The sequence below is a fragment of the Chaetodon trifascialis genome, chromosome 15 (assembly GCF_039877785.1).
Source record: "Chaetodon trifascialis isolate fChaTrf1 chromosome 15, fChaTrf1.hap1, whole genome shotgun sequence".
Taxonomy (NCBI): domain Eukaryota; kingdom Metazoa; phylum Chordata; class Actinopteri; order Chaetodontiformes; family Chaetodontidae; genus Chaetodon; species Chaetodon trifascialis.
Window position 1 is genome coordinate 13,246,910 of NC_092070.1, and position 13,039 is coordinate 13,259,948.

Here is a 13,039-nt window from a genome sequence, read left to right on the forward strand (position 1 = left end):
GGCAACGAGCTGAGAGTCCCACCTACTGAGCGACCACTAACCACACAAGCATAAGCTGGGATGCTCCATGAGGCCTTCAGCGGGATTCTTCTGGAGGGTCTCACAAACAGCGTCGAGGTGACTGGAGGTGGTCAGCAGACGTTATGGAAGCTCAGCATTCGCCGTTCGGTGGATTGTAGCTGAGCAAACTTGCCACCGTTCGCACGTGTGAATGAGACGTTTACAACTTTCTTTTCTTTATTCAGAACATAAACGTCAAAAGGCTGGAAGCTAATTTACAGAAGGATGTTTGAGTGTCAATTAAAAAGAAAAAAAAAGACTATAAAAATGAAAGGTCTAGAAAAGAAATAGTGTCCATTTTATTAGGTACACATGTACAGTCTAATGCAATCCAACACATCTGTTCTGTGCCTATGATGTTCACAATTAAATTGAACATCATAGGCACATTAAATCATGTTTTAGCATTTAATTAAATCATATTTTAGCATTGAGGTCATGGTTAGTGGTGGTGTCTGCATTATATTAAGTTGTTTTTGTTTTTTTTGAAATGTTCCCTCCCTCATGTATGTAAATGTGAATAATAAAAAATTAGAAACACCAATTTAATGCAGTCCCATACAACGCCACCTTTAACTATGACCCAATAATTAACCTATAGTTAAATTTACACATTTTGTACAATGTCACCAAAAACAGAACATTATAAACATCATAAAGGTAGAATTATATTGGGTTTTTTATTATGGACAGATTTCAAATGCAACTGAGGACCTTGAAACTTAACATTTGTCTATTTATTTTTATTTATTATAAATATCATTAAGGTCAGCAGTAATGTCTTGTGTACCCTGTGATGCAAAAAAAAGTTGTATTTCTTATACCGCAAAGATGGCAAACATAGTCATGTGAAACTGTCACAAAGTGGACCCCTCGTGGCCCTCACACACAGACCTACTGTACTGCACAAAGACTATTTGTAATAGTCAACCAAAACCCCGTTTAACAGCAAGACATGATTAATTTATGGTTTCTTAAAATATACAGGCACATCTCTCATCCTGTAACAGCGGCAGCAAAGTAAGGGCATGGATAATATAAAAACTGAAAAGCAATAAGGTCTCTCTCTTTCTCTGTCACACACACACACACTCTCGCGCACACACACACACACACAGCTAAAATCTGATGCATTCTCGACCGTCTCTTTGGTACATGCAATAGCATGCTGCCCATGCTATTTCAGCTATCTGAACAGACAGGGGAAAAACTGTACTAGTTTGACAAGTAAATGCTGTTACGGAGAGCATCAAAGACAGGAAACTGTCACCTTGAACTCCCATGAAATGAGGTTTTCAAAGGCAGCATTGTTTGTAATGCTGCATCTTAATGTTGCCATGCCATCACCATATATTTTCAGCAGAGGATCCAACTTATATCTGCAGTTGGTCAAACAAGGGAAGTACCAGAGGAACGCAGCTGGTTGTTGTTTCTAACAGAGCATTTAAGGAGGCGACGGTTTAATCAGTTTTCTTTCCGGCAGTCAGCTTGTCAGCGTGGAGAGCGAAGGTCTCGGCCACTATCAGAGGGAAGACTAAAGAGGCATCTGCATACACCTGAGGACGGAGAACAGAGCAGTGTGTCACTTTTCTCCACGTTACACACTCACTACACTGGACTGAATCCAGCCCCTGGTTTTCATATTTATGTTTTGGTGCTCTGATGCCATTCTGTATCTTTGGATCAAACACTGCGCAGACACTGCCGCCTTGAGGCCAAAACGGAGACGACAGCTCCTGGTGAGCAATGATTTTTTTTTTTTTTTTTTTTCCATTCTAACGGTCGAACATTAAAAGCAAAAAATGAACAAAGAAAATTGATGTTTGTTATATTTGAATAGAGGGATGCCATTCGTCATAGATGTTATGCCATGGGAATTTTTAAGGTGTGATATAAGCAGCTGCTGATGTATAACTGCTACTGTATTTCTGGACCAAATTTGTAGTAGTTTTCAAATCTGTCACACCGCCATAATGCTGTCTCAGAGTCAGAGAGATTAAATACAATTTTTCAACTAAAACACCACTGTTAGCGTTTGATCCCGGTCAATCAGCAATAAAGAGCAAGGAAAAATCCACATCTGAAAACACTTGAAGTGCATTATCTAAGGGCTGTAAAACGCATCTGGAAAATATGTGAAATAACTAAGTGAAGCAGCAGAAGGGAAGATATCTCAAAATAAGTTCTAATAAAAGGGTATCTGAGGATATAATTGTAAAAAATGGAACATAATGTTGACATTAGTCTTGGTCGGGTCATGGCTAACACTGCTGGGATAAATATCGGTACCTTAACGGGCTTAGCATCTGTCTTGATCTTGCCCCAGGATACAGCCTCATCAGGTCTGGCCCCAGAGTCAGAGCCGTCAAACTCCTGACCCGTATTCACAAACACTGCATAGTCAGCTCCATTCCTCTGGAAGGAGAGAGAGGAAAGACAGAGCAGGTTGTTGTTGTTGTTGCATTAGCTTTGCTCTGCTAACAGTGGCTGCGCTGTAGGAACTCAATATTTGCATGTAAAAACATAAACTGTAAAATAACTACATAAACGTGGCATTACATGGAAATACTGATTTAATCTACCTCAAAATGACAACATTTCTGAGCAAATGCACAGTTACATTGTACCAAAGGCCAACTTAATTTCTCGGAACTTAGCAGGCTTGTATACAAAGCCTGATGTGAAGTCATGTATGAGTAATAGAGAGTCAGAAATAAAGATCATGGACGGTCGTTACCATAAGATTAGCATTGGCTATATGATGTTTGACCAGCCCTCCTCCCAGGATGATCATTCCCGTCCTTTTGGCAAACACTGCCAGGCTGTTCAACTTGCGAATATCTGAAATAAAGTGCACATTCATGATATGACCAACAGCTAATGCTGACTCAGCTGTGGCCATCCTGTTCTGTAGCAGCAATGTTGCTTTTACCTTCCACTATGTCCAAAACCAAGCCAGGGTTCCTATAAGAGTGAAAGTAGATCATGTCGCCCAGGGAGCCATCTGTCAGAGCAGGACTGAACACTGGAATGTTATTCTGACACAGAACATAAACAGCACATTTACTGACTGATGTTTAGACACAAATACACTGTAAGTACCATCTAAACAGAGTAAGTAACGTCCAGAAGCTGGATGAAGCAAGTGACAAAGCAGAACAATGACTTCATAATCTGCATAGACCTTGTACCTTGTATGCCCAGTAGTACACAGAATCAGTATTATTGATCTCCTTGCCAAGTCGATGAATCATTTTGGAGGGAGTCCAACGTGTGCCCTGAAATAAGAAAGTTCAAACGGTTAAAAAAAAGCCAACACTACATGATAAGAAATACCTTTCTGACTGCACAGCTGGATTTTTATGAGAGGACATCAAACTAACAGGTTAACAGACCTCCGTGTTCTGCTCCAACAACATCTGGTCCAGGATGGGCATCAGCCAGTCTTCAAACTTACAGTAGTTGTCATTGGGCACCAGCAGATTCCCTATCCTACATCCAGCAAGACAGAGAAGTGTAAAGATGACAATTTACATTTAATATTTATTACTGATAGCTTTGGACAGAGTTTGGAATTGTTAAACTTTCCCTAAATCAACACCTGCTCTGACGGGGAGCTTGTGGCACACAGGCACAAGCACATCCAGGTAAGTGGGGGGGAATTGATTTCCAACAGAGAGGGGATCTTCGTCTCTGTTCACAATGGGGGGACTGATTCACTTGTGCTCACCATCTGTTTTTCCTAATTGTCCCCTCGGAAGAGAAGCTGTCATGTGATGTACAATTATGATTGCCTCTAAATGTTGTCTTTTTTGGCAGTTCATTTTTGACAAATCGAATTGGTTTCAAAAAGCTCAATATTTATTCCTATAGTCTCAAGAGAGATCAGTCTTCTCATCGGGGCAGCTGGCCCATAGTGGGCGATAGTGCACCGCCCTCCTTAAGCCACACGAGAAAAAGAGAGAGGAAAGAGTTTATTTTGCCGGTCTAAGTCTTAATATTATTCTCCAATCAGCAGCTTGAATATCACTTTCTAACCAGAAGCCCCGCCCCCTCGGGGCGATTTCAGTCAGATTGAAAATCGCCCCTGGCGCTCTCACAGACTTACATGTTGAGATTTTTTTTTCAGTTTTTGGACCCTATAATTTATTTCTATGGGCTCCAGGAGGGCTTGCCCCAACGTGATTTCGTCATACGCACTGATGCGTGCTTGGATGATACGCACAGCGCGCGCACGTGTTGGGACTCAGGAGACTGCAAGATCAACATGGCCAGCAACTGTAACATTGGCCAAGCTTTCCATGGAGAGAAAACTTGTCAGGAACATGCCTGATTTCAATGAGAGGGTAACTGATCGCTGCCCTGTGATCGGCTGGCGACCGGTTCAGGGTGTACCCCGCCTCTCGCACGTTGACTGGGATAGGCTCCAGCCCCCAACAACCCCGAAAAGGGATAGGCGGTGTAGAAAATGGATGGATGGATGGATGGATGGATGGATGGATGGATGGATGGATGGATGGATGGATGGATGGATGGATGATTATTGCTATGGCATCCATGGTGCCTATAAATTGTAGACTGTGCTAAACAGTGATTTCATGGGCAAACTAGTAGATGACAGTGTATGTGTTGATGCCACAGTGGAAGTGTTTTATTGTGGAACCTAATTTATTGTATTTGAGACATTTAACTTGATATAGATATACAAAAATACTGTACAGTATGTACAATTCATGTCTGGTGTTGCCATCTAGTGGTTGAACAGGAAAACCAAATTAAACAATACAACGTAACACTGTAAAGTTAGCTATCTGACTTTTATTTAATATAATTTTGCTCATTGAACGGGTCATCTTAGCCATCATCGCAACAGTTGCCCCCCCTGAGAAATTTGTCAGGAGCCGCCACTGCTTCTCATCGAGGTAACTCTGAGCAAGGCAGTGCACAAACTGCATCATTCTGAGGATGTGAATGTGAGAGGTGCGTTGTATCTGTATCTGCCAACCTGTTGATGCCCCTGTGGCGGAGGTCCTTGCCAGGCAGGCTGAAATCTCCCAAGTAGGTGTGAGCCAGACACTTGATGAAATCCTCCTCTATGCCTCCAGCTGTGGTTACAATCACATCCACCTAACAGAGAGTAACAAGATAGATTCTGGTCCCTGTGTCGAACTGCTTTACATGTTATCTGTGATCTGAGTACGACCCGGATAATAATGAGAAGTGTATAAATATGTACCATTTTGTGCTCTGCCAGGTAGCGGATGCTCTCTCTGACTCCGGAGCTAATGAGGTTGGAGGTGTAACCCAGGAAGATGGTGCAGCCCGACTTGTAGGGAGCTTCACCAGACTCTTCATACTCATTTCCTTCATCTGCCTTCACTGGCTCGAGACGCTTCTCTATCTGTGAGTGCCGAGTCATGAGACAACACTGGTCAACACTGCAAATGACCACTGACAGACTGATCATAGGCTACTGAATCTGTGTCATTTAAAGGGTCGGTTCACCCAAATCACTAAAAAACAACATATTTGCCTCTACTGGTCATTAGCAATGCAGATAGAGTTTGTTTTATGTGTCCAGTTTAAAGAAATCCATCTCTGAGATTTCTGCCTCCTCCCCAATACAAAGGAGGTGAATGGAATCTTGTTTGTATGGCATCCTGGCAGATGAATGGTTAAGACATATAACTTATAACTGCAACGTTCACTGTTTGACTGCCAGCTGAGGGACCTTTATTGTGACTTATACCCTCATCTCTCCCACTGTTTTAAAAAAATAAAGGACAAAGTCATTACAGTGAGGTGTATGGATTTTCCAAAGCAACAAGTACTTTGTTTCTGGAAAGACAACCTGTAATTTTTTTACTGTTGTGGGCCCCACAAATGAAGTACCATTCACCTCCATTGTATTGGGGCAGAGGAAGAAATCTCAAGACACAAATATCTCAGCTGAGACAGATATCTCACCTGCATGGCTATCAAAGGTAAATGACAAACTGTGTTTTTGTACAATAATCCTCGGTCCACAGCCATTCCTCTCACCATTTGGTTGATCTCCTGAATGGCCAAGCTCAACCTGCTGGCCTGGAAGCCCGTGGTGAGGTAGGACTTCAGCACTGCATGCAGATCAATCCCCTGGTTGAAGTCATAGCCTCTGATCTTTGGCATGTCCTCTGGGAGGTCACAGCTGGGTTTGAGAACGGCCTCCATGGCAACAGAAGGGGCGTGGTCCGCCATTTTTTCTGTGAAAAACAAAGTTGTAAGTACCAATGGATGTCATCTCTTCGGTCTGTGGTGACAGGTTGCATCTCTGCTCTCCCTGACATGTACAGAAAAAAACATGACTGAGCTTCCCAGCTGCATGTGTCAGATGAGTGAACAGCTGAAGAAGATCTGCACTAAACATATTAGCCTGGCTCAGATGCACCTGACTGATTTTTCATAAAACGTCCTGAAGGACAGGCTCTGGCAGATGAGTTTTTGGTAATGATCAAACGACAGGATTCTGATGAGGTGATGTTAAAGGAACTGGTTTTCTTGTCGGGGTTTGGCATATTTCATGAGTAAATAATTGCATAATGGAGCACAACTGTGACGCGCCCATGAACATCAAATTTAAGCAACCTGAAGACAGCCAGGTTGAGGGAGGCAAATCAGCCATTTCTACACTCCAGTGTTTACATATACAGTGCTTTAAGAAAACTGTTCATGCCGCTAAGCTTTTATAACCTTCATTTCAAATAGGTTACGTTACGCAATAACCAATAATGACAAAGTGAAAACACGCTGATTAGGTTTGTTTGTTTGTTTGTTTGTTTGTTTGTTTGTTTGTTTGTTTGTTTTTGTCGCCTCCCTGATGGTGCCACTCCTGTCGGACAATCGCAAGACAGTCCTGTATAACTGGAAACTGGCTGCCACACAAAGCTAACGTGAAAACTAACGACTTTATGGCAATTTACCTGAACATGTAAAACAAGAAAAATGTTTAAGCCCGTTGTCTAGGTGTGGTTCACCATACACCATACGAAGCACATACTGCGTTTATGAGGTGCAGGATAACGTCATTTATAGCGTGCATGTAATGTTAGCTGATGTTAGCTAGGAGACAAACTAACTGTTGGCTAGTTGAGTCACGATTAGTTGAGTCACGATTAAATTACGAATAACATCAGAATACAGAGATGAAAACACACCTATTCTTGGAGTGACGTTAGTTGATGAACGTCGTTAAGTAGTAATGAACTGTCTCCAGACACGACAAGACGTTCATTGAACACGAGCATTTCTGTAAACACCGGATGAATCCCCTACAGCAGGCACGCTGCTGCTACGGAAAGTGCGAAAGGACAAACATGATCAAACGGCACTTCTGCGTATTACGCGTTTGAGAACATTAGTTACATCAGGACAAAAGGCTGTATAATATAATCCTATATCTGTGTCTCCTCTTGTAGTAACAACTATAGTCTGCAGTCTATACATTATTTTATGACTACACTAATAGACAGTTTGCTTTGAGTAAACATTCATACTTTAGGTACCCGCAGTTATAATTAACACATTCTTGTGTTCCGTGTCACACTCCCTTTTTCAGTCTTTTGTCAGCACTGATTATACAAAAATGAAAGCCAAACCTGTTTTTGACAACTTAAATAGTGCCCATTAAAATATATTTAACCAAATTAATGGTTCTATTAATCCATAAACAAATGTACTTTTTGTAAAAAAAAAATAAAATAAAATAAATCAACACATATTGTAGCAGAAAGGCAGAAGCCATACCTAAAGGACAGCATAATGCCTTAGTCAATAATCTTTTCATCAGCGGTGGCTGTGAAGTGAAGTGTGATCTTTGTGACATTTCCAACACTGTGTTCTATGACCTTTTATATCACAGAGCCTTTGAACTGCCCCAACAGTGAATAAAAGGGAGATACAGGTGAGAAAGGAAAGTCGGGAGCTTCTCTGACCAGATTCTTCTGCACAACCAGATGTGACTCTTTGGATCAGGTAAAATACATCATTTCCCACTGCTCCTTTTGGTGTGGAAGAGGCATATTGAGTCCAGAGAGGGATTTTGCTGAGTCTTTTGCTGAAGGCAATGTCAGGAAAGATGTGCAGCAGCAACAGCGTTGTTCAGGCACAAAAACTGGTGGATCAACTTCGGGTGGAGGCGAGCATTGAGAGAATCAAGGTATGTAAGAATGTGAATAATCCATGAACTACATGGATGCTAGTTTCATGTCATCATACAGTATACTTACTGCACCACTTAAGACCAGTTGTTTGAAGTTTTCCATAGTTACGAAACACCAAGTGTGCTGACATGCTCCTCGTCTGTGTTGTTAACACCATGTCAAATAGTTTTTTTAGAGGTTTATTTCAGAATTAAAATGTGTGAACTCCAGTAAAATGCCATCCTGTCCACCTTTATCCCAGATCTCCCTGACAGCAGCAGACTTGGTCCGGTACTGCCATGACCACAGGCGCAGTGACCCTCTGCTCACCGGCATCGCTGCCTCGTCCAATCCTTTCAAAGACAAGAAGACTTGTGTGCTGCTTTGACGGTCCTGAGCAGAGATGACCAGATGACAGAGTGCCATACGGACAACTATCCAAGTGTGCAACCACAGACTTTCTATTGTCAAATGTGGACCAGATAAGCCTTTTAGTACGGCAATGTGTTTCGTTTTGCTCCTTGACGTAACAGTGCAATTAATTTCTGTGTCCCTAAAAAGCCTTATCTCAGCCTTGTAAAGAATAACATGGCTAACTTGAGTCAGGTCACTTTTTAAGAGTTCAAGTAAACAATTTTTTGCAATTTGTAATGATTATAGTTGCTTTGTTCAATCCAGACTCTCAGCACAAAGCTGTTCCATCATAACTCCCCACGAGGCAGTGAACAAATCCAGCCAGCTTCAGGCACCAGATTTTCAGGCCATTTAATAGTCTTTCAGTGTGTTTTAATGGATGCATCTGTCAAGTATTGCGAAAATTTATCCAAACAATTAAATGGCAAAACATTATTAAAAAAAACAAACACACACACAGAAGGTATATGCAGATATACTTAAAAAAAAATCATATTGATGAGCACTGACGTGTGCGTTCAAATAAACAGCTTTATAAATACAATCAGTGTGTCACAGAAGTTAAATAATTCAAATATTTCACTGTACATGAGAAGTAACTAATGCTTTGGTACAATGTCAGTTACTGTTATGGATTCAGTTTAAGAACGTGTAAATACTATTAATTTGTTTCCACATGGTTTAAACATACAACAAATTAAAGAGGAGAGACGCCAATGTAGTGTCTTTGAAAGCTTTGAGAACTGGCACAAAATGGCAATTAAGTGCATGGGACAAATATTACACATTTCATGTGGTAACATATTTTTTGTGGGCTTTTGGCCGAACCAACAGAAGTTACCTTTTCTAATGTTAAGCAGTTGTGGTTTCCTCCGTGTATTCTGAAAGACCAGCACGGACCGCACCTGTTTGCAAGTCTTGCCACATAGTTCGCAGGCCTTGCTCTTCATTTTCTGGGCCTCCAGACTTCCACACATGCATCCCCTGAGGCTACAGCAAGGATTCCAGCCTCCACACTCAGCTGACAGTTGAAGACAGGTTGAATGTCATTAGTGAGAGCGTGGACACACACAGAGGAAAATGCATTTCAGTGTTGAGGATGAGCATGTTAATTACAAATATCTTTAGAAAATGTAGGAAAACAAATTGGTTCTGTATTAATTATTGCCTTGCTTTTTAATGTTTCTGTCATTATTATGATTATTTTAATTCTCTATATGTTGTACAAAGCACTAACCCCATTGACTCCATCTTGGTGACGCAGTGTGCACAATGTCCTTGGAGGTGCACAAGGGATATGTACCTACAGGCAAAAAATTTCAAAGACTGTTCAGTAGCAGAGTTAGCTAAACAGGCAAACAAGCAATTTGCCTCATCCTACCTTGACAGTGCGATCAGATGAACAGGTGTAGAGGCTTCCAGGTGACCTGTGGATGCCAGTGACCAGAGCTGTGTGTCCCACATCAAACTGGGACAGGGGTTTTATGGTCCCACCCTGCACGGAAAAGGAGTGGAGCATGCCCCTATTGTCTCCTGCCCATACTTCACAGCCACTGTAGCTCATAGACAGCAGGTAAGAGCTCAGCTAGAAATGGACGGTTTGGTTGGAGTTAGTCTCAGTATACAGGCCAACTGAACATATATGCACACAAACACAAAAACAAACTGCATGTGTTTGCATGTACCCGGAGTCTCTTCAAGCCTTTGCCTGCCCTGCGGTCATAGACAGCCACAGTGCAGTCCTTACTCCCAGAGATGATGTACTTGTCATCTGCAGCTAGGCACATTACAGCACTACCATGGAGACGGAGGCTTTTCACCAGGGGTTCAGCAGCTGGGGACAAAATAATGACACAGTCATCCTAAAAAAAACCCAAGTGATTTGTCCATATGTGTAAGAATGATTTCCGAGTTATGTCAATGTGTCACATTTAAAAAAACGAATGACCTTCACTTTCTCTTCATGCACACTCTGCCACTGAACTGAAATGTGATGTATACGCTCGTCTCCCTCACCTCTGGTGTCATACAAGCTGACCCTCTTGTCAAATGTACCAGCCAGCAGTACATCCGTCTGATAGGACAGGCAGAGAACAGCGGCCCCAGCCCTGATCAGGCCCCTCTCTGCGCCACCTGCCTGTAGGTCCCACAGCCTCACTGTGCTGTCAAAGGCCCCTGAGGCCAGCAGAGGTCCCTGAGATGCCAGGCACCAGACCCAGCCCCGATGGGTGCTGAAGTCACCCTGCCTCCCCAGTGTGTGCAGTAGTGTGCCACCAGAGCCTGTCTGAAGATCCCACAGTTTAACATTCCAGTCTCTGGAACCTGTGGCACAAACTGCCCCCTCTCCCCCAACGAGGAGGACTGAGTTGACTTGGGCAATGTGGCCTGAAGGTAGGGTGATGCACTCCAGTGCTGGGGGTGGGCTAGGACTTCTGGGGGATTGATGTTGCTCCATCTCTACCTCTCTTCCATTACCTATATTCCTGGGGTCTGGCAAGTCCTCTCGGTTATTAAGAGCACCATCTTGGCCTTCATCAGCATCAAACGCCATCCCGTGGTCCCTTTCTTCCATCAGTGCAGCTGCGTCATCCGCAAGTCTCTCTTCCAACGCCTCTCTCAGTCCTGCCAGTTGGTCCCCGCCTACGATGGGCTGCATTTTACCTTCCTCACCTTCCATTGCCACCTCCATTCCTTCATCAACACCATACGCAACCTCCTGAGCAACCACTCCCACCCCTTCTATTTCATCCTCTCTACCATCCTCCTGTCCTTCTGCAGCTAGTTCCCCATCGTGCCTTGCTCTTTCCTGCGGTCTTGCTTGTTCCCTTTCCTCCTCATCCTCTTGGGTTCGCCTGGCCACAAGCTGCCCTTGGCCTGTCCAGCAGGTTATCAGCTGCTCCATCTCTAAGCAGGCAGAAGGCCAGTCAAAGTCCTCCCTTGGCCCCACTGGAAAGCCAGCTCGGGATCCAATCAGTCTGTGTGCCCGGAGCTGCCAAGCGGTGCTGTCCTTACCCACATTACCCAATGCATGACAGACCTAAAAGGAGGAAAAACAGATTTGTAAAATGCTTTTTGATGAAGGAAAAGCATTCACTGCATTTTTTAAACTGAATGCACACAGTGCGTTTTGATAAGCAGCACTGAAGGTTCAGTTTAAATAAAGAAAGGTTGATTTTGGAGATCAGTACCTACTTTTTTTTGGCTTACTTTACTTACTTTAGGCAACAGAAATAAGCAAGAAGATGAATGTCATGGAAGTGATGGGCCAAAATTTCTTTGAAGACTAACCTTTGGCAACACAGTGATGACACACTGTGCAGGAAGGTGCGAGGCAATGTGTGTCACCATCTCCCATGGCAGTGACAACAAGCCACTTGCCTCAGCAGAAGGTGAGGGACTGGCATCAGATGAGGCTGAGTGACCAGCTGGCAGAAGACTGGAAGGAATATGAAGCCCAGTGCAACTTTATTCATTTCAAATGCAACATTGTGAGACATGAACAGCCACACAGATGAGGGTGTAGTGAAGTCTTACCCCTGTTGGTCAGAGCTGGAGGCTTCACTGCTCGGAAATTTCATAGGGTCAGGAGATGGTCCATCCAGGCCACCGTGTGTCCCTGCCCCTGCTTCACTCAGGTCTACCCTGGCCTCAGACATCACTGATTCCCCTCTGAGCACGAGACCACTAACTCATGTTCTGTGAGTCAATGCTACTCTATAAACTCTATTCTGTACTTTTCGCTTTTTCAGTAAAGAAAACCTAAAATATTACCACAGTTAGCTGAACTTCGACAAAACGTTAGCTCCTCGGGGCTTAAATTAGCCTCAGCTACACTGGTAGCATTACAATTCAGAGATGCGTTGCTTAAAGAAAGCTTTAACTAACGTAACCCAAGAAAACAGTCCTTTTCTTTTCTGTTTCTCTGGATAGCTAGAGATATCTGCAACAGATGTCAGTAACATACATGTATTAAAAAAACTACTCGTTACAGAAAAACAAAGGAGTAATGTTACCACAGCAGATTAGCGATTAGCTCCAAGTAACAGTTACTGCCAACGATATGTTATTGTGTACAAGCCACTCGTCCAAAGTCCTCATCTAAGCCACTGTACTGTCACTAGTTACCACATTAAGACTGAAATACAATGCAGGTATATCATCATTATCATCATCATCTTCTTCTTCTTCTTCTTCTTCTTCTTCTTCTACTTCTTCTTGCTTGCTTTTGTTATTTAACAACGGTGGAAAACAACTACTGAGCCGGCACATTACCGCCACCTTCGGGATTGGAGTGCGGAACGGAACGATTTCAATGTTAAATTAAATCATTCCTGTTTTCTAAAAATCTGAAAATATCCCTGTACCCTGCATCATCTGAACTCCACCGC

At 42.9% G+C, this 13,039-nt stretch overlaps 3 protein-coding genes across 3 annotated transcripts; 1 reads left to right on the plus strand and 2 right to left on the minus strand.

Annotated features, from left to right (window-relative positions):
* Positions 1-222: 222 nt before the first annotated feature.
* On the minus strand, positions 223-7,391 carry dhps (deoxyhypusine synthase). Its single transcript, XM_070981576.1, has 10 exons — positions 7,254-7,391; positions 6,103-6,302; positions 5,297-5,461; positions 5,066-5,187; positions 3,456-3,552; positions 3,252-3,338; positions 2,993-3,098; positions 2,798-2,901; positions 2,350-2,475; positions 223-1,616 (listed from the first exon to the last, which is right to left on the minus strand). The coding sequence occupies exons 2-10, from the start codon at positions 6,295-6,297 to the stop codon at positions 1,521-1,523; spliced, it is 1,098 nt and encodes a 365-aa protein (XP_070837677.1). The 5' UTR covers positions 6,298-6,302; positions 7,254-7,391; the 3' UTR covers positions 223-1,520.
* Positions 7,392-8,039: 648 nt separating this feature from the next.
* Positions 8,040-8,628, plus strand: LOC139343983 (guanine nucleotide-binding protein G(I)/G(S)/G(O) subunit gamma-12-like). Its single transcript, XM_070981850.1, has 2 exons — positions 8,040-8,254; positions 8,500-8,628. The coding sequence occupies exons 1-2, from the start codon at positions 8,162-8,164 to the stop codon at positions 8,623-8,625; spliced, it is 219 nt and encodes a 72-aa protein (XP_070837951.1). The 5' UTR covers positions 8,040-8,161; the 3' UTR covers positions 8,626-8,628.
* An 864-nt stretch (positions 8,629-9,492) lies between these two features.
* fbxw9 (F-box and WD repeat domain containing 9) lies at positions 9,493-12,868 on the minus strand. The gene is made up of 7 exons (XM_070981849.1): positions 12,186-12,868; positions 11,940-12,087; positions 10,668-11,688; positions 10,337-10,485; positions 10,033-10,236; positions 9,889-9,954; positions 9,493-9,672 (listed from the first exon to the last, which is right to left on the minus strand). The coding sequence occupies exons 1-7, from the start codon at positions 12,305-12,307 to the stop codon at positions 9,598-9,600; spliced, it is 1,785 nt and encodes a 594-aa protein (XP_070837950.1). The 5' UTR covers positions 12,308-12,868; the 3' UTR covers positions 9,493-9,597.
* Between the last annotated feature and the right edge of the window lie 171 nt (positions 12,869-13,039).

What these genes read in the sequence shown, in the direction of transcription:
- fbxw9 (XM_070981849.1), bottom strand. Translation starts at nt 12,307, where the DNA reads ATGTCTGAGGCCAGGGTAGACCTGAGTGAAGCAGGGGCAGGGACACAC. An exon ending in TCATCACTGTGTTGCCAAAG is followed by an intron (nt 11,689 to 11,939) that starts GTTAGTCTTCAA and finishes TCCTCCTTTTAG; the next exon opens with GTCTGTCATGCATTGGGTAA. An exon ending in AAGGCTTGAAGAGACTCCGG is followed by an intron (nt 10,237 to 10,336) that starts GTACATGCAAAC and finishes GTCCATTTCTAG; the next exon opens with CTGAGCTCTTACCTGCTGTC.
- LOC139343983 (XM_070981850.1), top strand. Translation starts at nt 8,162, where the DNA reads ATGTCAGGAAAGATGTGCAGCAGCAACAGCGTTGTTCAGGCACAAAAA. An exon ending in CGAGCATTGAGAGAATCAAG is followed by an intron (nt 8,255 to 8,499) that starts GTATGTAAGAAT and finishes CCTTTATCCCAG; the next exon opens with ATCTCCCTGACAGCAGCAGA.
- dhps (XM_070981576.1), bottom strand. Translation starts at nt 6,297, where the DNA reads ATGGCGGACCACGCCCCTTCTGTTGCCATGGAGGCCGTTCTCAAACCC. An exon ending in ACCTGGCAGAGCACAAAATG is followed by an intron (nt 5,188 to 5,296) that starts GTACATATTTAT and finishes ACTCTCTGTTAG; the next exon opens with GTGGATGTGATTGTAACCAC. An exon ending in TGTTGGAGCAGAACACGGAG is followed by an intron (nt 3,339 to 3,455) that starts GTCTGTTAACCT and finishes TTCTTATTTCAG; the next exon opens with GGCACACGTTGGACTCCCTC.